The sequence below is a fragment of the Ranitomeya imitator genome, chromosome 5, assembly GCF_032444005.1.
Source record: "Ranitomeya imitator isolate aRanImi1 chromosome 5, aRanImi1.pri, whole genome shotgun sequence".
NCBI lineage: Eukaryota > Metazoa > Chordata > Amphibia > Anura > Dendrobatidae > Ranitomeya > Ranitomeya imitator.
The window spans coordinates 414,343,804-414,370,192 of NC_091286.1; the positions used below are offsets into that span (position 1 = coordinate 414,343,804).

General features: G+C 41.1%; 1 protein-coding gene across 3 annotated transcripts in view; it reads left to right on the top strand.

The window, feature by feature from the left end:
• The window catches only part of PRSS56 (serine protease 56), a 76,559-nt gene that overhangs the window by 19,469 nt on the left and 30,701 nt on the right, over positions 1 to 26,389 (top strand). For all 3 annotated transcript variants that reach the window (XM_069727025.1, XM_069727027.1, XM_069727026.1), the window contains exons 3-12: positions 1,002 to 1,202; positions 2,434 to 2,487; positions 6,812 to 7,001; positions 7,292 to 7,400; positions 11,168 to 11,327; positions 13,431 to 13,573; positions 13,713 to 13,872; positions 19,485 to 19,673; positions 24,158 to 24,319; positions 25,734 to 25,833. In XM_069727025.1, coding sequence (XP_069583126.1) covers positions 1,002 to 1,202; positions 2,434 to 2,487; positions 6,812 to 7,001; positions 7,292 to 7,400; positions 11,168 to 11,327; positions 13,431 to 13,573; positions 13,713 to 13,872; positions 19,485 to 19,673; positions 24,158 to 24,319; positions 25,734 to 25,833 — 1,468 coding nt within the window. The remainder of the gene's footprint in view (positions 1 to 1,001; positions 1,203 to 2,433; positions 2,488 to 6,811; positions 7,002 to 7,291; positions 7,401 to 11,167; positions 11,328 to 13,430; positions 13,574 to 13,712; positions 13,873 to 19,484; positions 19,674 to 24,157; positions 24,320 to 25,733; positions 25,834 to 26,389) is intronic.

A 26,389-nucleotide genomic window follows, 5' to 3' on the forward strand; every position in this document is an offset into this window, starting at 1 on the left:
CAAGCGTTTTTAACTAAATGAGCCACCTTGTGCAGCACTAATGCTGCATTCTGTCAAGGTGGCTCTTTTAAATCGGGTCCCTGCAAACACTGAAATAATTGCTTTTATAATTTGCTCCTGCTTTTTTCGGGCATGCGCAGTTTGCGCTGCAATCGAACTTACAGCGCAGGCGCCGGGGCCGCAGCAGAACCATTGGACGACTGCTGCGTGTTAGCTTCCTAAAAGTGGTCGCAGTTGCGGCTGCTGCTCTGACCGCGGAAGGTCGTTTCGGAAGCAAGGGACGCACCGCGGTGGTCACTGACAAGGCGGTAAATCCGGGAACCCCAGTGGGACGTTAATGAAGGCAGAGGAGGCGGAGCCCGGCACGCAGAGTATTGAGTGACGGCTGGGAGGCGTTTCTGTCCGGGGGGAAAAGACATGCCCCCAGGTCTATTTCAAAGTATCAGGGCCAAATTATAAAAGTGATTATTTCAGCAGTGGCAGGAACCCGAACTAAAAGAGCCACCTTGCCAGAATGCAGCATTAGTGCTGAACAAGGTGGCTCTTTTAGTTAAAAATGCCTGGGGGGTGACAGGTTCCCTTTAAATTCGTCACTAGGTGGAAGTAATTTTTCATTTTGTTTTCCTTTTTTTCAGATAGGTTCAAATGTATATCCATATTTGAGGAGAAAATACATATTTTACAGGATAATAATTGGATATTTTTACTATAAGTACTGCATTTGTATGATAAATGTAATTATAGAATATAAACCCATTGTAATTACCTTTTGTCCTGTTAGATTCCAAAACGTTTAGATTTGTGAACTATTGGTACTTCCATTTATCATTCCACATAACATAATAACAAGACTTTCAGAGCCCCTCCATGGTAATAGCTTTTAATACTTTTAGTTAAATGTATATTAACTTTGTGATAACATTTAAAAGTTGCTTTTATCGTAGACTCATAACTGTCCACATGGACAGCACTAAAAAGATACTTTTTCTATTATTTTATAGAGAAAGGGCCAAATATAGAATCTGAGCCGAATTGTGAGGATATTCTGACAGCAGACAAGGAGGAAGATCCAGTGGAAAGAAGCTGGGCCCTGAGTGCAGCGTGCGGATATTACCAGCAATTGTGCACAGAAGGGAATCGTACATCAGAAAAATGCCGAAAAATCATGGCTGGTCAATGCCATCTCAAGATGCAAGAATGCAGTAAGGCAGTTACTGAATAACATACTGTACATATAAAGGGTTGCATCTGTACCCGAAACAGCGCCACTTGTGTCCCTAGGATGCATCTGGAATTGCCCTGAGCTCAGCTGCTGAGCCGAAATACTTGATTATTGTAGGTCGTGTTCACAGGCTGCGTTCCCAATGCGTTTTTTATATGATTTTGAAAAAAATGTTGTAAAGTCACCACATTTTGGAGAATCACAGCAAAAAAATGTATTGTGTAAAAATGGCCTTAGCAAGAAATAAGTTTTGTAAGAAAAAAAGGACAATTTAACCCCAAAACATTGATCTCTCAACAATACTGTATGAGTCCACGAAAAAACTGTATGGATCTGTACGATAAGGAGGTCCAGCATGGCCCCATACATTTCTAGGGAAGCCATAACAAGGCTATGAGTGTTTAGAATTCATTTTCATTATTAATATTATTTCGACAGTGGCAAAACTTCAAGCATTTTTGGCGCAAGTGCAGATTCTTCAAGAGGCCCCCAACTATTACATGTCTCTAACAGTATTAGTCTATTCATTAGGGCCAAAGGTGCCTGAGCCCTACCCCCCTTGTCCCTACCCCCAATCCAGACCACTTCCCCTCACCTCCAGGGCCCAGGGAGGATTGCAAACCCTGCTAATGATAAGGGTACCGTCACACAGTGGCGTTTTGATCGCTACGACGGCACGATTTGTGACGTTCCAGCGATATATCCGTGACGTTCCAGCGATCTTGCTGTGTCTGACACGCTCCTGCGATCAGGGACCCCGCTGAGAATCGTACGTCGTAGCAGATCTTTGAAACTTTCTTTCGTCGTCTAGTGTCCCGCTGTGGCGGCATGATCGCATGGTGTAACAAAAGGTGTGCACGATATTGTATACGATGTGCGCATAGTAACCAACGGCTTCTACATCGCACATACGTCATGAAATTATCGCTCCAGCGTCGTACATTGCAAAGTGTGACAGCAGTCTACGACGCTGGAGCGATATTGTTACGATGCTGGAGCGTCACGGATAGTGCCGTCGTAGCGATCAAAATGCCACTGTGTGACGGTACCCTTACACCCTGGTTGTTAGAGGTTGGAAAATTTTGTGTGTAGAAAAATTTTACAGGTTACGGTACTTACTGAATATCATCTCCTAAGATTTTGGCTTTTGCACATATACTGTATGTTCGCATCCTTCTTTTATTCAATCATTCCTTATCTGTTTTTTTCAGAATTAGAAAGTGACATGGATTATCTAAACACGTCACCTGATTTGGACGGTCCATGTGAGTAGATTATGTAATCATCATTCTTTATTATGGGCAACGTCCTCTCGTCAGTCTGGATTCCTGTGGTTACATTCAATGCTTTACTCCAAATACTCCACACCCTTCACAAACATGCACCCTCGTAGGATCAGGTTTACTGACAGTAAAATAGAATATGCCCAGAATATTATGTTCCATACAGGGTTTCCAACTTCACTTTTTATTTTATTCTGGACAGGTTGTCCAAAAATCACAGACAGACAAAAGTTTTATGGACACTTTGGAAAACCTTAATAATGTCTTATGATAAGGGACCCATATCTACAGCCAATAATTCTGATATCTAGACATCGACTGCATTCAATCTAAACTGTAAAGTGATGATAATTACAGTCATATCTGGATAAGTTTCTTCAGCTTTCGAAAAAAAAAAATCACGGACGCGTTAAAAAATTTATGGACAGGGCAAAAAAGTGTCCTAATTTTACTGACAGTCTTGGAATATTTTTTTCCGTAAAAAATATTTTATTTCTGCAGCACCAATATTTCTCTGCAGCACTTTACATTTCAGAGGGTGCTTGTATAAAGACATAACAGAGTAACACATAATTCATAGATGCCATAGATAAGAGGAGTGGGCTTACAATCTAATCTTAATCAAATGATTTTTACTACAGAATTAGAAATGTATGGTATGCAGTAGAACATTTGTTGACAGGTTAATCTACAGCTCTGGCAAAAATTAAGAGACCACTGCAAAATGTTCAGTTTGTCTGATTTTTCTCTTTATAGGTATATTTTTGAGTAAAATGTAAATTGTTCTTTTAGTCTATAAACTTCTGACAACCTGTCTCCGAATTTCCAAGCAATAAATTTTGCATTTTTTTTGTGACAAAAAAATGGTCAAAATTAAAAACAAAACAAACAGTGCTTTCTGACCTCAAATAATGCAAAGAAAACAAGTTCATAATCATTTAGAAACAACAATACTAATAACTCAGGAAGAGTTCAGAAATCAATATTTTGTGGAATAACCATGATTTTTAATCCCAGCTTTCATGTGTCTTGGCATGCTTTCCACACTGCTTCTGGCGCAAAAATGTAAGCAGTTCTTCTTTGTTTGATGACTTGTGACTTTCCATCATCCTCTAGATTACATTCCAGAGGTTTTCAATGGGGTTCAGGTCAGGAGATTGGGCTGCCCATGAAAGGGTTTTGATGTGGTGGTTTCTTAATTTTTGCCAGAGCTGTATGTTGGTGTGTTTAACGGTGTGAAAAATTGTCAATAGACATTAGATCCTTATATTTTTAAAAGGCATCTGCTGACAATTAATCTTCAAGTTAATAGTGTTACCAACCTACACGTAGCCGAACGCTGCAGGGAGAAAATTAACTTTATTCTCCTTGGAAGCGTTCTGGTTTCAGTCATGGGGACAGCGCCGTTGCGGGTTCAGTCACTCCACTGAGAATACAGAGCATCGGCTGTAACCACGCTCCCAGCCCTGACTCAGGTTTTTAAATGTACATGCGGCTACTGTAAAAACATTAAAAAAAAAACCTGAACTGTTGTTCACAGCTTATTGCAATACTTCAGGTGAAGTTGAGGCCTCTTAAGCATATTAATTAAGATAATTAAAAATTAGCATCAGAAGAGAAAAAAAATAATTAGTTTATATTTTATTGAGTTGAAAATATAAATGAAACATTTCCTTTAAGCGACCCAAGAAGAAGAGAAATGTAATTTATGTACAGAATGTACCCAGTACATATTAGATACAAATGACTCCGGAAAACCCCGCTTGACTAAAATGAGGTCTATCATTTGACTGGAGAAATAGCTCCTCATGCACGATATAGCCATATGTCTCTTCTTCTGCGAGTCTAGAAGTATAGAAGTAGAGTATAGAAGGCAAGTGTATTACAAAGTAGTGGCTCCTACATCCAAACTGTCCTATATGGTGGTTATCTACCAGGGGTGACAGCTGAATAGCAGAAGGTAGCAAAACGATAGTCAACACTGGCTACAATATAATAATTAATTGCGTCTAAAAAGATGAAGAGGTTGCGTATGATCCCCATAAAGCATTCCCATTTATAACCCTGCTCTAGTGGATTTGGAAGAGCGGGTATAGCACATCTGATTTCTGATACCCTCAAATTTAGGTCTCATTCAGACGTACAAGTGCCATCGGTGTATTTCGCAGATAGCACTCGTACCTGTGATAGCCTATGGGGCCTTTCATATGTTCAATTTTTTTACTCGGACCAAGTGATCCGCAGAAAATAATGGAAACATGATCTGAGGGTTGGATCAAAATCAGCAATGCAAGTCAATGGGTCTGTGAAAAACATTGGACAATACTCGGATAACATCACGGACTGGCAGAATGGAGAAGGTGGAGAAATTATATTTTTTAAAATTTCTTCATGTACGAGATAATCGGATAACACTAGTAGCACACTCTGATCAAACTCTGATCTAAATAATCGTTACGATTTTGTCGTATGTGACAAAATCAGACTTCTGAATGCGGCCTCACTCGGAACCTTGCGTCCCAAAGATGACCTCTGGTGAAGGAGCATGTGAGCAGACCTCTCCACCAGCCTCCTCCAATAGTAAAACACCTCACAGGGGAAAGCTGCTTTCCTATTGGAGGAAGCTGATGATCTGATCACATGTTAATCCACCACCAGCCATTTTATGGACAGACGTGTTGCTCTGTTTGTGAGAAAAGCTGCATGAACATGAGAAAATGGCTGACTTCTTTACCTCAGAATCTGTCAGTGATCTCATTCTGCCAGGCTGACAGGAAAGTTTGCAATTCTTTTTTTATTTTTCTGAACTTATAGCCACAGACTACAAAAAAAGTGAATGTACCAAGAAATAGACTTTAAAAGCAAAATGGTGCAAAATTTGTAATAAAACCCAACAGAAAAAAAATATTTTTCGCACATAATACATGCATTAATGAATGCAAAATAATGTTTTAAAATGTGTCCAGCTTCTTGAAATAAGATGTTGAAAATCTGCATATAAAAGCTACAAAAATGCACTAAACCGCATATAATCTACACATTACTGTATCGATTACATTTTATCCAAACCTAGTAACAGGAAGTTTCCAAAACAAATCATTTTTATTTCATAGAATCCCAGAATGTTAGAGTTGGAAGGTACCTCCAGGGTTATCGTGTCCAACTCCTTGCTCAATGCAGGATTCACTAAACCTATCTTTAAAACATAGCATACCAAAAGGAGAAAAAAACTTGCTAAAACCCCATGTAAAACAAATGCAGTTAAAAAAAAAGTCAAGTAACCTAATTTAACTAATTGGTACAGAAATTCTATAATATCAAAAAAGCGCCAAATAGTCATCGTGGGAACTTTGCCTCAAGATTCACAGTGTAAAGCCACGTTCACATGTTCAGTATTTGGTGAGTCTTTCACCTCAGTATTTGTAAGCCAAAAATAGGAGAGGAACAATCAGAGGAAAAGTATAAGGCTGCCGTCACACTGTCAGTATTTGGTCAGTATTTTACATCAGTATTTCTCAGCCAAAACCAGGAGTGGGTGATAAATGCAGAAGTGGTGCATCTGTTTCTATTATACTTTTCCTCTATTTGTTCCACTCCTGGTTTTGGCTTACAAATACTGATGTAAAATACTGACCAAATACTGACCGTGTGACGGCAGCCTAATAGAAACACGTCACCATTTCTGGATTTATCACCCACTCCTTGTTTTGGCGTACAGATACTGAGGTAAAATACTGACCAAATACTGAACGTGTGAACCTGACCTAAGGAAAACATGAAAAACAGACAGCAATAGGATGTAACTAGGATGGCATCCGTGAGCTGAGTTTTCATGGACCCATAGACTTGAATAGGTGAGTTTCATTTGTGACTCAGGTAAAAAACACGTCTTTTTTTTTTTTGCTGAAGCTCGGTCCACAAAAATCACATGTGCACAAACCCGAAGACTATAATGGGTACATGTTCAAACCATGAAAAGCACAAATAGAATAAATACGTGAAACACGGATGTCTGAATGAGGCCTAACACGTGAATGTAATCATATGTAGAGAAGTCAGAATTAGAAACTGGCGAGAGGAATTAGATTGCAATTTATCCGTACGTAAAGATGATAGTAAACGTCCTTTTTACAGTGTGTATTATGCAGTGCTTTATGGTGACAGCCAGGTCTGTGATAGGTGTACGACGTCACGTAAGTCTGGTAACAGAATTTTGATCTAAGCTTTAATCTTGATATAATAATATTTTAGTATTGCTGTATGCAGAATACCAAAAATTACACATTTATATCTATCTCTTAATTAGTGATCTGTGGACAAGCCATGTCCTCTTCCACCAACAACACTATACCCAAAGGTCGCATAGTTGGAGGAAGCATTACTTCACCCGGGTCTTGGCCATGGCTGGTTAATATTCGACTTAATGGAGAGCTTATGTGTGGAGGAGTCCTGCTGGGAGACGGCTGGGTGTTAACGGCGGCACACTGCTTTAATGGGTACGAGATTAATTGTCATCACTCGAGCCCATAGATCATAAGGTGTGGATGATATTACTGCTAAATGCTTGTGTAGTTTGTGTCTAATGTACTAAATAATGCTGATGCTAAATCCTCATTGTTGATGAACTATGTTTTATGCAAATACAGTATAATGTCAATCAATTGAGACATAATAGGAACTACTTGGCAACGCATGAACGTATAGAAGAGCTCTACGTATGACTACAAGCCATTAATGTCTGCTGTTTTCTCGTGCCAAGTTTATTAGATCTGTACTTTTTTGGCAGAAATGTTAATGAGCTGCATTGGACAGTTGTGATTGGGCAGTATAACCTGAACATGGAAGAAAAAGAAAGAAGAGTCTATCAAGTGAATAGGATTATAACCCACCCCAAGGTATTGAAACCAATTGACATAGGGAGATATATTTTTGTATAGCTTAGGCTACGTTCACACGTTCGGTATTTGTAAGCCAAAATCAGGAAAGGAACAATCAGAGGAAAAGTAAACACAGAAACACGTCACCACTCCTACATTTTTCACCCACTCCTGGTTTTGGCTTACAAATATTGATCAAAAATACTGACCAAATACTGGACCTAGCCTTAGTGTCAGAAGCAAATCCTTTGTAAATTAGTATTTTCTAAGTATCTATAGTGGCTTGGAAAAGTATTCAACCCCCTTGGCATTTTTTTTATTTTTGCTACCTCACAACCTGGAATTTCACGTGTTTTTTTAGGGTTTGCATCGGTTCATGTAAAGAAGATGCCTGCAACTGTGAACATTTGGTTTTATTTTTATTGTGAATCAAACAATACGACAAAATAACTGAAAACTTCAGTGTGCATAACTATTCACCCCCCTAAAGTCAATACATTATAGAACCTTCTTTTGAGGCTATTACAACTGCAAGCCGCTTTGGACAAGTCTGTAAGAGCTGTCCACATCTTGCCCCTGGGATTATACCCATTCCTCAAGGCAAAACTGACCAGTAGGGTTGAGCGACTTTTACTTTTATAGGATCGGGTCGGGTTTCACAAAACCCGACTTTTTCAAAAGTCGGGTCGAGTGAAATCGGCCGATCCTATAAAAAAGTCGGGGTCGGGGTCGGCCGAAACTCGAAACCCAATGCAGTGCATTGGGTTTCCAATGGTTCCCAGGGTCTGAAGGAGAGGAAACTCTCCTTCAGGCCCTGCTATCCATATTTAAGTGTAAAATAAGGAATTAAAATAAAAAATATCGCTATACTCACCCTCGGACGCGCCCTGGTACTAACCGGGAACCTTCCTTCCTTCGAATCAGCGCTTGCAGGACCTTGCGGTGATGTCGCGGCTTGTGATTGGTCGCGCGAGCGGTCACATCACAAGCCGCGACGTCACTGCAAGGTCCTGCAAGCGCTGATTCTTAGGAAGGAAGGCTGCCAGAAAGAAGCAGGGCGCGTCCGAGGGTGAGTATATTCCTATTAGGTATATACTCACCCTCGGACACGCCCTGCTTCTTTCCGGCAGCCTTCCTATTAGGTATATACTCACCCTTGGACGCGCCCTGCTTCTTTCCGGCAGCCTTCCTTCCTAAGAATCAGCACTTGCAGGACCTTGCGGTGACGTCGAGGCTTGTGATTGGTCGCGCGAGCGGTCACATGGGTGGTCACGCGACCAATTACAAGCCGCGACGTCACCGCAAGGTCCTGCAAGCGCTGATTTGAAGGAAGAAAGGCTGTCGGTTAGTACCAGGGAGCGTCAGAGGGTAAGTATAGCGATATTTTTTATTTTAATTCTTTATTTTACACTTAAATATGGATTCCGATACCGATTTCCGATATTGCAAACATATCGGAACTCGGGATCGGAATTCCGATACCAGATTCAGAAGATCGCCGACTTCATGGCCGACCCCACACAGGGGTCGGGTCGGGTTTCATGAAACCCGACTTTGCCAAAAGTCGGCGACTTCTGAAAATGGCCGACCCGTTTCGCTCAACCCTACTGACCAGCTCTTTCAAGTTAGAAGGCTTGCTATGGTGGTCAGCAGTCTTCAGTCTGATCACAGATTCTAAATTGGATTAAGGTCTGGACCTTTACTAGGCTACTCCATAATATTTTCATGTTTCCCCTTAAATCACTCGTGTTCCATAAAGGCCACCTCTATGAAGTGTAAGGCTTATTGTGCTCATATGGACAGATGCTCCACTCTCTGCTTGGGAACTCTGCAGCTTCTTCAGGGTTACCTTTGATCTGCCTCTCTGATTAATGCCTTCCTTAACCAGGTTGAGAGTTTTGCTGGGCGGCGCTCTTTTGGCAGGTTTGCCATGCTCTTTCCATGATGATAATGGATTTGATGGTGCTTCGGAGGATCATCAGAGATTCAGGATATTTTTTTTTTCTAACCCAACCCTGACTTCTCAACAACTTCATCCCTGACTTGTTTGGCGATCTCCTTGGTCTTCTTGGTGTTCTTGGATTAGTGGTGTCTCTTGCTTAATGGTGTTGCAGCCTCTGTGGCCTTTCAGAAAAGATATGTGTGCAGGTGCTTCTCACAAAATTAGAATATCATCAAAAAGTTAATTTATTTCAGTTCTTCAATGCAAAAGTAACACTCATGTATTATATAGAGTCATTACAAACAGAGTGATCTATTTCGTGTTTATTTCTGTTAATGTTGATGATTATGGCTTACAGCCAATGAAAACCCAAAAGTCATTATCTCAGTAAATTAGAATACTTTATAACACCAGCTTGAAAAATTATTTTAAAATTCGAAATGTTGGCCTACTTAAATATATGTTCAGTAAATGCACTCAATACTTGGTTAGGGCTCAGCTTGCATCAATTACTACATCAATGTGGCATGCGATCAGCCTGTGGCACTGCTGAGGTGTTATGGAAGCCCAGGTTGCTTTGATAGCAGCCTTCAGCTCGTCTGCATTGTTGGTTCTTGTGTCTCTCATCTTCCTCTTGACAATACCCCATTGACTGTATTTGGTTAAGGTCAGGCGAGTTTGCTGGCTAATCAAGCACAGTGATACTGTTATTTTTAAGCCAGGTATTGGTACTTTTGGCAGTGTGGACATGTGCCAAGTCATGCTGGAGAATTAAAATTTCCATTTACAAAATCTTGTCAGCAGAGGAAAGCATGAAGTGCTCTAAAATTTCCTGGTAGACGGCTGCGCTGACTTTGGTCTTGATAAAACACAGTAGACCTACACCAGCAGATGACATGGCTCCCCAAACCATCACTGATTGTGGAATCTTCACACTGGACCTCAAGCAGTTTGGATTGTGTGCCTCTCCACTCTTCCTCCAGACTTTGGGACCTTGAATTCCTAATGAAATGCAAAATTTACTTTCCTTGTGGAGTGTGTCAATGACTGCCTTCTGGACATCTGTCAAGTCAGCAGTCTTCCCCATGATTGTGGAGCCTACTGAAACAGACTAAGGGACCTTTTAAAATGCTTAAGAAGCCTTTATATGTGTTTTCTGTTAATTTTTCTAATGTACTGAGATAATGACTTTTGGGTTTTCATTGGCTGTAAGCTATAATCATCAATATTAACATAAATAAACACTTGAAATAGATCACTCTGTTTGCAATGACTCTATATAATTTATGAGTTTCACTTTGTGTATTGAAGAACTGAAATAAATTAACTTTTTGATGATATTCTAATTTTGTGAGAAGCACCTATATATACTGACAGACCATGTGACACTTAGATTGCACACAGGCGGACTTCCTTTCACTAAGCATGTGACTTATGAAGCTAATTGGTTGCACTAGAAATTTTAAGGGCTTCATCTGAAAATGACACATGCCAATTTTTTGTTATTTGGATCCCATAAGTTTAATTTATGTCTATATTTTTCCCCATCACTTCACCAACTTAGACTACTTAGTGCTGATGTATCACACATAAATCAGATTACAAAAATATTTAAACACAGATTGTATTGTAACAAAATTGACAAAAAAGTGTGTATACTTTCGCAAGCCACTGATGTTTGTATCCACGCAACTTGGTAGGAAAATAATTGGTTACAGGAACAATTAACAGTGGCCTTATCATATTAACTTATGCATTCTCAGCAAAAAAAATACTTGGCAGTGAAAAATAAATGTGTTGAATGAAAAAAATACTGACGTCTTCCCCCTACATTTTTCTGTAGTTTAATCAGAAAACATTTAACAATGACCTTGCACTGGTGGAACTAACAAGTCCAGTTGTAGCTTCTCCAAGAGCAATTCCAGTGTGTCTCCCGACGGTTCCTGTGGACCCCTCTCCTGGGACAAGCTGCTACATTGCTGGCTGGGGCTCTCTTTATGAAGGTAAGTCTAATAATATGGCCTTCATAAATATAATTTTAACACTAGGACTACTGGTATAGTCATTTTGACTACTTACTTGCAGTAGTTCTAGTCGGGGTCACGAGTCCAGTAGTCCTAGTGTTAAAGGTGTTATCTTGTCAAAATGATCATTTGGAAAACAGTGGTGTTCCAAGTTCGCAGACTTCAATGAGATCTTCTCACGTGAGTATATGCCATATTAAAGTGTTGGTCCTTAACTTGTGTCTTCAGGAGGAGTGCACAGCGTCCCAGCCTCCTGATGTCCTTGCTTTGCTGGGGAGCACAGCACATCTCCTCCATGACTGCCACTTCTGGTTCAGCAGCACCATTCTATTGCTGACTTGATTGTGCTGCTGTGACACCCTCAGATCTAACAGTTTATTTGTTCTAAAGTTATCACACAGTTATCTGTACGTGAAAGTGAGCAGTGGTTAGTATAACTGCTCAGGCTAAACAGCCAATGGTGTGTGCAGTGCTGATTTTGCATGACTGATACCAGCAGGTCCAGGTCAGGAGCTAACAGATAGGGTGAGGTGAGTATCTAACTGCTATATAGAAATTAATGGGCTGCAGAGAGGTGGCTTGGATCTCCAGAGGTAAATGTCAGTGCTGTGCATGTCTGTCACCCTGTAGCCGTCTGTCTAATTGACAGCAAGCTACGAATAATCAAACTCTCTTAGGCTACTTTCACACTAGCGTCGGATTCGGCCCGTCGCATTGCGTCGGGCCGAGATTCCGACTCTAGCGTTTGATGCGCCGCACAACGGGTGCAGCGGATGCATTTCTCTGGTGCATCCGCTGCCCCATTGTGAGGTGCGGGGAGGTGGGGTCGGAGTTCCGGCCGCGCATGCGCGGTCGGAAAAAGTGGTCCGTCGGCAGCAAAAAGCGTTACATTTAACGTTTTTTGCTCCCGGTGGTCCGCCACAACACGGCGCAACCGTCGCACGACGGTTGCGACGTGTGACAATACCTCGCAATGCGTCGGTAATGTTACTTTATGGGACAAAAACGCATCCTGCAAACAACTTTGCAGGATGCGTTTTTTCCCCTAAACGACGCATTGCGACGTATTCAAAAAAACGCCAGTGTGAAAGTAGCCTTAATAAGAAGGCAACAGCAGCAGATAGAAAAATCATGTCAATTCTAAACTTGCTTATTTTCATAATGTCTAATTAACTCTACCAATTTCATATCATGAGAATAACCCTTTAAAGCTCCCTTTCATTATCACTAGGACTTGTCACCTCTCCTGTTTTAGTAACTGATTGAAAATTATATATTCCATATGAAATATCAATTCTGTACTATTTTCTCTTATAAAGTTTACGCATTTCCTCTGTTATTCCTTCTAGAAATTCAGAATTAAATTGATAACTGGGTGTACCTGTGCACTCTGACACGGGTGGCAGTATCAAACCTCGTCGTGTGTGAACAAGGGGAATTGTAAAACCCAGGTGTCAATTTATATATAAATGGACCTTAACCAAGAAGAAAATGTATTTTTTAACTAATTCAATACATTAACCCCTCAAGGATCAGTCAAGTTTAACTTTTTCTCTGTGGAACCATAACATTTTTATTTTCCCATCGACTGACACAGCTGTATAAGGGCTTGTTTTTTTCAGGACGAGTTGTACTTTTCAAAAACTCCATTTATTGTACCACATAGTGTACTTGAAACAGTAAACAAATTCCAAATACTATGAAATGATGAAAAACATTATGCAGATACCGTAAAAATTAGTGGGCAATATGATTTTTCAAGTCACTATGATTATAACAATACTAAACTGATAAGGTTATATTTTTTATATATATTTTAGTGCTTTTAAAAAAAAATTGGTTTCTAAGGCCCATTACTTTTTTTCCCATGACTTGACCTATATGTGGGTTTGTTTTTTTAGCGTACTCTTCTGGAAAACATAACACATTTTGATCGCCGTTTATTATTTTTTCGGGGTAATTGCTTCAAACAAAATTATTTTTATGTTTTATCAGTTCAGACAAATACATAGTCAGCACTACCAAATATGTCAATATAAGGCATATAAATTTACAGCACTTCTGTTATTTTCTGACAAATAGATGGCCCGCCATCAGATGTTATTATGGAAGCTCGTGTGCCAGTTCTGAGCCAAGAATTATGCAGAAGCTCCTTGGGGAAGGACATGTTGACCAGCACCATGTTCTGTGCTGGCTACCTGACTGGGGGCATAGACTCTTGCCAGGTAACTTTCTTCTTAGAAATTTAGAATGAACTAGAAAATGTTCTAACATTATGCATGGAAAGGATAAATACTGAAATCTGTACAAAATAAATCCAGGGAATGACCATATAAATGTACATCTAGTCTTTCTTAATCACAGGGAGACTCTGGCGGACCTCTGACCTGCCAAGATCCTTCCTCTAAGCAATACATGATATATGGCATTACTTCATGGGGTGACGGTTGCGGAGAGAGAGGAAAACCAGGGGTCTACACCAGAGTAACAGCCTTCATTGACTGGATCAGGAACCAGATGAAAAGTAAGATATCAGTAATACATGAAAGTGAATTGTGACCATCAACTAAAATATTCTGCAACTCACAATTCTTAAAAAAAAAATTGCAAAACTCCTATCCATTAGGCATTCTTCACACATCCGTTTATTGTGTCCTTATGCGGTCCGTGTGAAAAACCGACAGACATGTCAGTTTTTCTGCACAATACGGACAAAATGCTTGTAGCACATGTGGACATTAATGACAATATGGATGACATCTGTGTTTTATCAGCATGGCACGTACTGGCACCTGGGAAGAAGCTGTTATTATTCACGCTATTCCCAGGCAGCTGAAGACAGCTCTCATCATCATTGTCTCCTGTTCGCAATGAGATTAGTGCGACCAGGAGACAATGATGGGAGTTGTATTCAGAAGGACCTATGTAACTCATGTGTAAAATAAAGAATTAAATGAAAAAAAAAACAGTATGGGCTCCTTCTCATAACCAGCAGAGGGAAAGCCAAGGCTAGGGACTGATGTTAATAATCTGGTACAAGGACAATATCCCAGAAGATTCCCAGGCTATTAATAAAAGCTCACAGCTGTTTGCTTAGCTTTTCCTGGTGGATTTACAGGGGACCTCGGAAAAAAAATGATGTGAGGGTCCCCCTATAAATTCAAACCAGCAAAGGCTAAACAGAAAGCTGTGGGTTGATATTATTAGCCTGGGAAGAGGTTATGGATATTCTCAACCCCCAGGCTATCAAAATCAGCCCTCAGCCCCCCAGAAATGGTGCATCTATAAGATGTGCCAAATCTGGATCTTAGCCTCGCTCTTCCCACTTGCCATGGTGTGGTGGCAAGTGGGATAATATTTGTGGGGTTGATGTCAGCTGACATCAAGCCCAGGGGTTAGTCATGGAGAGGCGTCTATAAGATGCCCCCATTGCTAACCTTATAGTAAGTTTGGAATTAAACACAAATCAAGAATAAAATCCTTTACTTGAAATGGAAATCAATGCCCTGTCTTACATATTTATTTAAAAATAAATAACAAAGTTATACTCACTTTACGCCTTTTTAATTGAAGTCATTGTCTCCTGTAAAAAAATTAATAAACAACCATATCCCTTACCTGTCCAAAGTAAAGATAGGGCATACTGTCCCACGCTGTAATCCATCTCTGCAATATCTCGTTTACAACTTGAACGGTGGAATGATGCCACAGTCAAGGCTGAAATCCGTGAGACAATGAGGTGCTGCGAGTGCAGCTTTAATGACTAGCAGTGATGTCATAGAAATTACCACTGGTCAGTGAAGGTGCATTCCCAGGCTCATTTCACTGTGATCCAGGATGAAGAACTGCGGTGACCTCAATGAGATCACCATGAGCAAAGTGAGACTTTTTTCACGGTGTTTGCGGTGATCTTGTTGAGGTCACCACAGTTCAGTGGGCTGCTCACAGTGACCTGCGCTTGCAGCAGCTCATTGTATCTTGCTTTTCAGCGTGAACGGTCGTATTATGGCACTGTTCATATTGAAAAGATGTCGGAGAGATGGATTATGGAATGGAACAGTATGGATTATCTTTACATTGGACAGATGAGGGATATGGTTGTTTATTACTTTGGCTTTTTTACAGGGGACATGGGCATTGGAGGATTATCTTTATATCTGACAGGTGAAGGAAATGGTTGTTTATTATTATTTTTTTTTATTTTGTTTTATTTTAGATACAGGGTTTTAGTCTTGCTGTGTGTTTATTTCAAAATTTACAATGGGGTTAGTAATGGGAACATTTTACTATTTTTACTATTACTATTACTAACCCCTAGGCTTGATGTCACCTGACAATACAAAGGTAACATCAACCCCAACCCTATTACTTCACTTGCCACCACACCAGAGCAAGTGGGAAGAGTAGGACTAAGCCCCAGATTTGGTGCATCTTATAGATGCGCCTTTTCTGGGCCGGATGATGGCTGATGTTGGTAGCCTGGGTAGAGAGGCAATATCTCTGGCCCCTTCCCAGGCAATTAATATCAACCCACAGCTGTCTGTTTAGTCTTTGCTGGTTTGAATTTATAGGGGGACCCTACCTCATTTCTTTCTGGGGTCCAGGTAAATTCACCAGGTGTGAGCTGTTATTACTAGCCTGGGAACATTATGGGATATTGCGCCTTTTCGCAGATAATTAACATCAGCCCCCAGCCATGGACTTTCCTTCTGCTAGTTATGAAAATTGCACAAGAGCAGTACCAGTACTGTTTTTTCCTGTACATTAATCACCAGGACGTTTGAAGTAGGTCTTACAGTGTGAATCACAGACAGCACACAGACCAATCTTATGCCATCCATGATCTTCCATGGCTTGTATGGCTCATTTTGATGCATGACTCGTCACACTGATTTTTTCTGCTGTAGTGGTCTGGGCTTTGACTAGGCCACTCCAAAACATTTAGTCGTTTCTCCTTAAACCACTCAAGTGTTGCTTTAAGGTACCGTCACACAGTGGCACTTTGGTCGCTAGGACGGCACAATCCGTGACGTTCCAGCGATATCCTTACGATCTCGATGTGTCTGACACGCTACTGCGATCAGGGACCCCGTTGAGAATCGTACGGCGTAGCAGATCGTTTGAAACTTTATTTCGTCGCTGGATCTCCCGCTGACATCGCTGAATCGGCGTCACACACTTCTTCACTGGTAACCAGGGTAAACATCGGGTTACTAAGCGCAGGGCCGCACTTAGTAACCCGATATTTACCCTGGTTACCAGTGTAAATGTAAAAAAAAAAACACTACATACTTACATTCCCGGTGTCTGGTCATGTCCCTCGCCTTCAGCTTCCCGCACTGACTGGTGAGCGCCGGCCAGCCGTAAAGTACAGCGGTGACGTCACCGCTCTGCTTTCCGGCTGTCCGGCGCTCACTGTCAGTGCAGAGAAGCACAGTGCCGAGGGACGCGACAGGAATGTAAGTATGTAGTGTTTGTTTTTTTTTACGTTTACGCTGGTAACCAGGGTAAACATTGGGTTACTAAGCGCGGCCTTGCGCTTAGTAACCCGATGTTTACCCTGGTTACCGGGGACTTTAGGATCGTTGGTCGCTGGAGAGCTGTCTGTGTGACAGCTCTCCAGCAACCAAACAGCGACGCTGCAGCGATCGACATCGTTGTCGTATCGCTGCAGCGTCGTTTTAGTGTGACGGTACCCTTAGCAGTATGCTTGGGGTCATTGTCTGATTGGAAGGTAGGAAGGTAAACATTCATCCCAGTCTCAAATAACTGACAGGCTGAAGCAGGTTTTCTGTACAATATCCCTATATTTCACACCATCCATCTTCCCCTCAACTAGGACTATTTTCCCTATTGCTGCTGCAGAAAAACATTGAAACAGCATGATGCTGCCACCCCCATGGGGTGATGAGCTCTGTTGGATTGGCACCAGACATAGCGTTTACCTTGGTGGCTGAAAAGTAAAATTTTGGTCTTATCTGACCACAGCACCTTCTTCCACACATTTGGGGAGTCTCCCACATGTCTTTTGGAAAACTCAAAATGAGCCTTACAATTTTTGTGTGTAAGAAAAACTTTTTTCTGTGTATATCTAGCAGTGGGAAACAGGGTAATACCTTTTTGAGGGAGAGTAATCGAGTGCTTGTTATGCTCACCTGATGAAGTTGTGACAGGCACAACTCCTAAGTAGGCATGAAGAAAAATAGCTGTTGCTGCCCGGTGGATGGTGGATAAATCCTCCAGGAGATATTGAATTCAGTTGGATGAACACGTAGGTGGTAGCGCTGTTGGAGTGAATCAATTTTTCAGAAATGATGATGAGGAAAAGTCTTTTATTCACACAGTAAAAAATTCCCAAATCTCTGAAACTGTATGTGGATTGCCCACCAATGGCCACTGGGTACTCGGTACCGGGTCCTTCGGTTCACAGGGGGATGTCACGGTGGCTGACCCGGTCAGTGGCCCTGCGGTGGTGTAGTCCCTTACTGCCTATGGCTTCACATAACAGTCTCACAGATGCGATGTTTCGTGCTCTCTGTCCCCTGTATAGGATAGGACAAAACCCGTATGACTGGTAACTTGAGCCTGTTTATAGGGTCTCTTAGATAACCCGGCTCTGTGGGTGTCACTGTGCCTCCTGGGTGTAGGTGCGGACAGGTAACCTGCAATTAGCTGTCCTGCCGGTCTCTGAAATAAGGTGTAGAGGTCCTTACTCCCTCAGTGTTCCGGCTACCGGGATTTTGCGCCTAGAAGGAGGCAGCCTGAGCGGGGCTGGTCGCCTTCTGGTATCCTCTCCTTTGCTTAGACTTCGTTCACGCTCGCTGCAATACAATTCTGCCTTTCAATGTCTCTTTCTGGGAGCTGCAGCTCTGAGGGCATGCACAGCTCCTTTAAACTTCTGTCCTCCTCAGACTACTGTCTGGAACTGAACTCCTACAGAACTGTCTGGAGCTCTGTCAGGAACTAACTCCTGTCTGGAACTGACTAACTTTCCCTACAGACTACCAGTTATATATATATATATATATATATATATATGGAGTAACCTAATAAATAGGAGCAGAAGCTCCCCCTGGTGGCCTGGAGTGTGAATGTGTGTTGCATGTTTGTGATACCTGGATGCAGTTATCCTTTCTTGCCTCCAAACGTAGCGTCACTCTCTCCGAGAGGAAAGCAATACCACTGCGACGACCAGGACCCTGGGGCACCGCATATGAAAAATTTACAAAACAAAAACTAAATTGGAATACTCATTGGAGCCCCTTGAAATAAAATAGGAAAAAAAACTGACCACTTTTGAAATGATGAGCAGGTCCGTATCTCACACAGGAGAAAGCCTGTTCTAAGTTTCGCTGGGGGAGTTTTCTTTTTTTACCCTGCATGATGCCTCCTGCTTATGATTGGCCAACATCATGCAAGGGAAAAAGTACACAATCACAGAAACGAATCTCTGCTAGCGGTTCCTTAGTTGAAGGGGAAATTATAACCTAAACTTTAAACACTAATATCTCTGCAACACAGATGAAGAAATAAAATAATAAAAACTATGTTTTCCTCAGCTCTGCAGCCACTACTGCACGATTTGGTCAGTTTATATGGTCACTCTGGTGAAAGGTCCTCTTTAAATAGCAGACAATAATACGCAGCTGAGGAGTCTTACTAGAAGACCACGTGCACACATTCAGTATTTAGAGAGTTTTTTTAAGCTCATTGTCTGTAAGCCAAAGCCAGTACTGTGTTAAATACAGAAGTGGTGAGGAGTTTCTACTATACTTTCCCTCTGACTGTTCCACTCCTTGTTGTGGTTTACAAATACTGATGTAAAAACTCACCAAATACTCAATGTGTGCAAGTAGCCTTAAGTGAATTCACAGCTCAGTTTTTTCTTGTCCTCCCCCCAAAAAAATAGCCATTTTTCATCACTGTGTTACATGTAGATTTCATCAATTTTGTTACCTGTGATTGTTTTTGCTAAGTGTGTAATGTTAAGTGTTTTATGTGTTGCATACTTTTACAAATTGTACTGAAACATGAAATGTGAACAGGACTAATATATACATGTCGGTTACATTTCAATAAAGTACATATATTGCACCGTAAACAGATTTTGACAAGTAAATCCTTTAATTTTCTCAGACTCACCCTCAGACCGAGAACCTTCATGCTTCGAGCTGGAAGCAGTAACAAATATTCAGCATAAAAATCCACAGTCAGATATCAGCCCCCTGTGTTCCTTTTACAAACAGTCATGTCCAGCTCCACTTAGTATTGCCGCCTGTACTCGCTTAGCAGAGGAAAAGTGCAGGCAGAAACAGAGAAGATGTGGTGAGTCTCTATGCTTCCATGTAATTGATGAATCCTATGGTAATTACAGTATTATTATGCTTTGCTTATATACCACCATCATATTCTGCAGCACTTTGCAGGCAAAAAATTTAAACAGTTATTTTTTACTGCTTTTGAAAGCCGCAGTAAATTATCATCCACAACTCATTACTATAATGATCATTGAAATTAGTCTGAAAAGCTTCCAAATGATTCAAAGAAGAAAGTAACTTGATATATCCATTTATTAATGGGATTGTTTGGATGGGTGACATATTGGTGTCACACCTCAGCATAGTCGCTTGACATCAGTTCATCAAGCATACTAAGCTTTTGTTTAATTTTCCACAAGATGGCACACATACCATAACATTTCAGCAACTATTTGGCTAATTCATCCCGGCTCACACAGACGCCCTATGGTTAGAATATAGTGGTTTTATCTTTTAACAGCTCTTTGTCAAAGAGCAGCAGTAACTCAAAGCATGTAATACTCAATAACTTCAGTATTACCTGCTTTTGGTCTGGTATTGCGTCTCTGTAAGGCCGGTTTCACACGTCAGTGTCTCCGGTACGTGAGGTGACAGTTTCCTCACGTACCGGAGACACTGACACACGTAGACACATAAAAATCACTGCATCTGTTCAGATGTCAATGATTTTTTGCGGACCGTGTCTCCGTGTGCCAAACATGGAGACATGTCAATTTTCGTGGGAGCGCATGTATTACACGGACCCATTAAAGTCAATGGGTCTGTGTAAAACACGTACCGCACACGGACATTGTCCGTGTGCAGTCCGTGTGCTGTGCAGGGGACAGCGCTACATTAAGCGCTGTCCCCCCCACTGGTGCTGAATCCGCGATTCATATCTTCCCTGCAGCAGCGTTTGCTGCAGAGAAAATATGAATAATAGTGTTTAAAATAAAGATGTATGTGTCCACCGCCCTCCCACCCCCTGTGCGCCCCTTCTCGCTGTTCTGAAAATACTCACCCGCCTCCCTCGTTGGCTGTCGCTGCTTCCTGGTCTGGCCGCATCTTCTCCTGTATGCGGTCACGTGGGGCCGCTCATTTACAGTAATGAATATGCGGCTCCACCTCCCATAGGGGTGGAGCCGCATATTCAATACTGTAATCGGCGGCCCCACGTGACCGCATACAGGAGAAGATGTGGCCAGACCAGGAAGCAGTGACAGCCAACGAGGGAGGCGGGTGAGTATTTTCAGAACAGCGGGGGGGGGGGGGCACACAGGGAGTGGAAGTGCGGGGGACACATAGATCTTTATTTTAAACACTATTATTCATATTTTCTCTGCAGCAAACGCTGCTGCAGGGAAGATATGAATTGCGGATTCAGCACGATGCAGGGGACAGCGCTAAACTTTAGCGCTGTCTCCTGAACGGTTCGTGTGGTACCCAGTGGGCACACGGGTGGCACACGTGTGCCACACTGATGTGCCACGTGAGCACACGGACACACGGACATGGATAACTCCAGTACCGATTTTATACGGTACTGGAATTATCTGGACGTGTGAAACCGGCCTAACAGACAGTTACAATGTTGTTCTCGATCAGGTCCACCCAATCCAAAAAGCAAAGGACATAACAGAGACATGAAAGAAGCCTTTCATGTTGATGTCTTCTCTGATGGCTAAATTACTGGGCCTCTTTATGGTCGATATATCTGGTGTTTCATCATGTTGGTCACTACACTTGATCTAGATTCTAGTTGACAATCTTCACTTTACTACAGGCAGAGAGCCCATCTGGAGCTTGGTGACAATTACATTACTTATATCTAATCAGCTTTATGCGAAAGTCTCTAGTTGTGGGATTAAAATGATTAGCATAAATGATGCAGAAATATTAAATCAATAGAATGTTCACCTCCATGGAGAAGACTTCCACCACCATTAGCGGCCTGTTCAGAAGTTATAAAAATTTAAGTAGTAAAAAAAAATGTCATTCCTGTCATGCCACTTTACATTAATTCCTGAACAGCACCTGAAGGGTTAATGAACTACCCTTACAGCAATTTTGAATACATTCCAAAGACATACTGATAGGGAATTTAGATTGTGAGCCCCAACAGGGACAGCGATGATAATGTGTGCAAAAAATGTAAAGCGCTGCAGAATATGTTGGCGCTATATAAAAATAAAGATTATTATTATTATTAATACATTGAGGGGTGCGTTTTTTTTTAAATGGTATCACATTTGGGGGTTTCTAATATGTAAGACCCCCAAAGTCACTTTAACACTGAATAGGTCCCTATAAAAATAAGTTTTGCAATTTTCCTTGAAAAAATAAAAAAAATAGTGCTCCATTTTGAAACCTTCTAAAATGCTAACAAAATAAATCAACATTTTACAAAAGGTGCTGATGTAAAGTAGACATGAGGGAAATGTTATATATTAATGTTTTTGTGTGGTATGGCTATCTGGTTTAATAATCAATCAAAGTTTGACAATTTCTATTTTCTAAAGAAAAAATGACAAATTTCAAATAATTTTATAAATTAAATCACAACATATCAACCTAAATTCATCATTGTCATAAATTATTATGTGCCATGAATAAACAATCTCAAATCAAAATGAGCCCAGTCACTAAGGGGTTAAAGCGTTATCTCAAGCTCTTAAGTGGCTAAAAAACAAGTAACTTTGCAATTTAACTCTTATTAAAAATCCTCCCTGTTCTCATGAACACAGAGATGTTTACTCACATAGGGTACACCTTGTTTTTTAGGTTATCGACCACCCTGCGGATTTACAGTGGCTGGTTAGGTGAGACGCATATACTGCCAGCAGACTCTATGCTCTAGAACAGGGGGTCCCAACCTATGGCTCAGGAGTCACATGTGGCTAGTGGGCCCATGATGTGTGGCTCACAGCTGTCTGCCTGCTTGACTAATTAGTATCAGTTCTAGCAAACAGCTATGATAATAGATCTCCAGAGGGTAACTTCTGTGAGTAGTCCCGCACCAAATAGCAGATGTGCATATACTTATATTGGGATGGAGAGATAAAGTAAGGTGACGATAGGACTTGGGGGATCTGGATGTGCTTCATTACGTAGTCTCAGATCTGAATGTGACTCTGAAGGTAGGGATGGTGGGGACTGCTGCTCTAGAAGTAGTTTGTGAAACTGGGGGGATCATTGGGCCTAGCCAGACTCAGTCCCCTTGCGTTTCTCTCATGTTGCTAGCAGCATGGAAGATCATTTAGTTGTGAATAGTGGCTTGACCATGCCACTGGTCGGAAATGTTAATGTTGTTGAGCACTCCGCTCCCAAGCAACCAGGAAGCCGTGAGGTAGAGGAGCGGAAAACTCCAGAAAATACAACATCAGGAAACCATTTTCACGTGCAACAGCTCCACAGGAAAAAATGAAGCATTACACAGATCCCATTACAATCAATGGGCTGTCAGTGTCATACATGCATTTTCTGAAACTGAATCCTTTAGAGAGATAGATGCTCTTTTTAGCCATTCTAGCTAACATATCAGGGTTCTGAGTAGGAGACACCGCTATAATACCACATAGAGTATTTCTGCACTCGACAGTTGCTTACTACCTGCCTGTTGTGCCGTGTGTCAATTTCCCCGCCCTCAGAGTGGTCATGAACAGCTTTACATTGACAGAGCAGCTCCTTCTCTTCCGTTCTGCTCTGCCGAAGGGGCGTCATGCCGATGTCATGTTGATTGATAGCCTGCTCAGACTTAAGCAGTGGGGAGCTGGCTGTCAATCAACACGACGTCAGCAGTGACACCTGGTAGACCACGCATGGCACAAGAGGCATTTAGTTAGCAACTGCCAGTCAATAAGTGCTTAGCACTACAAGTAAAAAGAGGGCTGGGTAAGCCCTTTAACTAAAAGGCTAATGGTTCACAGTGTACAAATATTAGAGCAACAGCAAGCTACATTCAATCTTACAAAAAAAATATCTACAAGACCAATGATCAAAACTAAAATAATACATCCATTATTTCTGCTGATTATGTATGTTGTCATGTACTTTCTACAATGCTTACTCGTGCGCTAAGTGCTGTGGGATAGTCATGACGCAGTCATTCTTATGCGATTGGCCTATATTCCTTGAGGTTAATTGTCACTTTATAGAACATTTACACCTGTAATATATGTGTGGAACATCCCGTAGTCAGCAGAGTTACCATGTATGAGAATAGTTGCCATTATGAATAATTTAGATAGCTCAGTTACAAGACACCAACTAAAAATATAGCACTAATATAGGCTATAAATATTAATTTCATGACCATATAAAAAGGGCTGAGTTCCCACTTCGGACAGCTGTTATAGCTGACACTTTCCCTGGGCTGAAATAAAACCAATCATTAAGTGAGTTAGTATCTGAGAAATGTTAGAAGTGCATAAATGTGTAGGCTTTTGTTTGATGCTAGGCAATTCACTTGTATCACATAATGTTAGCCATAATGAATGTTTGGAATTATTGCAGAGCTCCGCTCCTATCTCCAGATCCTCCTGAATTTACTGCGCAAGGCAGAGGACTTCTTACGCAACAACATGGATGTCTCCTTCTTCACTCAGACTATTCCGCAGTTCATGGAAGACATGTACAGTGATATATTTTCCCTCAGACCCCGAAGAGAACTTACAGGTATCTGATGACATTGCTATTGTCGATTCTCTGGTGAAATAACTGTATTATCAGCGCTTATCGTCCCTTACCCCAAAATGCCCCCCCAACTATGATTTACCTTTAAAAACTATGACATTATGGTTTGGATAGTTTTGGCCACAGTGACCTCTATTTAAACAAACAGATAATAAAAATCAAGTTTGATATAATAATGGTAGGGTGGCTGAAGCTCCAAAATCTGGTGATTAGCAAACACAGAAACCATAAACCATAATTACTCCCAGCTATTACTCCACTGGCTTGGGAGCACCATAGCCCAATAAAACAAGGGGTTCCATTTTACATTTAAACTACTAGGAACCCGACATTTCATTGCCGTAAGTTACCCCCAAAATCACCAATCTGAAAAGGAGAGAGTGAGTCAGCAAAAAAATTCTGCACACCTGGCACATGAGAAGTCGTAACTTAAGCATTTATGGAGAGACACGTTAGCATTAACTCATGAAGTATGTGAATCACCGGATGTGAAAAAAACATTGGATCACACTCAGACCAATGTTAGTTTATGGGGCCATGGACATGTCCGACTTTTTTCGTGGCATGAGATGGCCTGAGGAAAGAATCACAGCAGGTTCGAGTTCTATCTGATTATCGGATCGCACTCGGCCATGTAAGTTAATGAGTGCGTGGAAATCATCAGACTGCACTCACTCGGCTGACATCTCTGATGACATCATGCACTGAAACAATGGAGAAGATGGAGACATTTTGCTCTCCCTCTTCTTCTCACATTGTACTCTGATTCTCTCATCTGAGAGAATCAGATCACATTATGCTAACACTATGACCAGAGTTTGATCAGAGTGACATTTGCTCAATAGGCCAAATTCTCTCGGATGGGAGAACCTACAGCTCTCTGACTCTAGCCTAAGGGATAACTTTTTATTGTGGGAGTACTCAATTAAAAAGTGTTGTCATGTCTTTTGATAAATGTCTGTATTCACTCTGTGACTGAAGACTTCTGAATCGTTACCGGCGCTGTCAGGAATGGTGTTGCAGTTGAGAGCTTTGAGAGGTCACCTGAGTGCAAGATTGTGATCTGCATAGATGAGGTCACATGCCGACTAGAAGTGCTCAGCCTCACTCATTACAAGTGAGTTAATGAGGAGAAGCATGTCTATTCGTAATGTGGCCAGAAGTATTCACATCGCATACTTGCTGTCGCGTGACTTCCCGCTTTCAACCTCAACACCAGAGAATCCTCCGGATGCAGAACTGCGCAGTCACATAGAGAAACTGCAGACTGTTATCAAAAGACCGGACAACCCCTTTCATAAACTTTGTCTGAAACTGCATTAAAAAATGCTATTTCTGATGTGAACAACATAAATTAGTGACTGACCCTTTAATGTCTTATATTTCTTTTAAAAAGAGCAGAATCAAGTTATTGAAGCAATGGATAAAGAACACATGGAAATCATTTCAGAGGACATTAATAGAACAGACACAAAAACCACAAGTGATATTCACAGGTATAATAAATTCCAGTGTACTATATTAGAGGACACAGAAAGATATTTAAAATGTAATTAAATAATTTAATTTTGCTTTTCCCAAAATGATTTGTTTTATTTTAAAGCATGATCTGTCCTATTCTAGATAGATAGACAGACAGACAGACAGATAGATAGATAGATAGATAGATAGATAGATAGATAGATAGGTTACTAACCATCCAGAAATTCCAGGACAGTCCATAATTGTAGAGATCATTTTGACTGAAATCATTACACAGGGGAACAATTTGAAAAACATTTTCTGTGGAGTTAGGTTTTTGAGCTGATTTATACTAAAATTGGCATGCTGATTCCAAAAATGTAGTCAGTTTTTTTCTAGCACGTCAAGTTTTTCCTACACAACTTACCTGCCAGAGAAGCACAATTGCACTGATATCTGTAATAAGACTTGTTATCTGATTACAATTCGACTCATATAGAGCTACGTGGCAACTTGTAAGAGTAGTCACAACTTTGTCATGCCTATTTCTTATATATTTCATTTTTTGTTCATATTTGTACTATTTTAAAA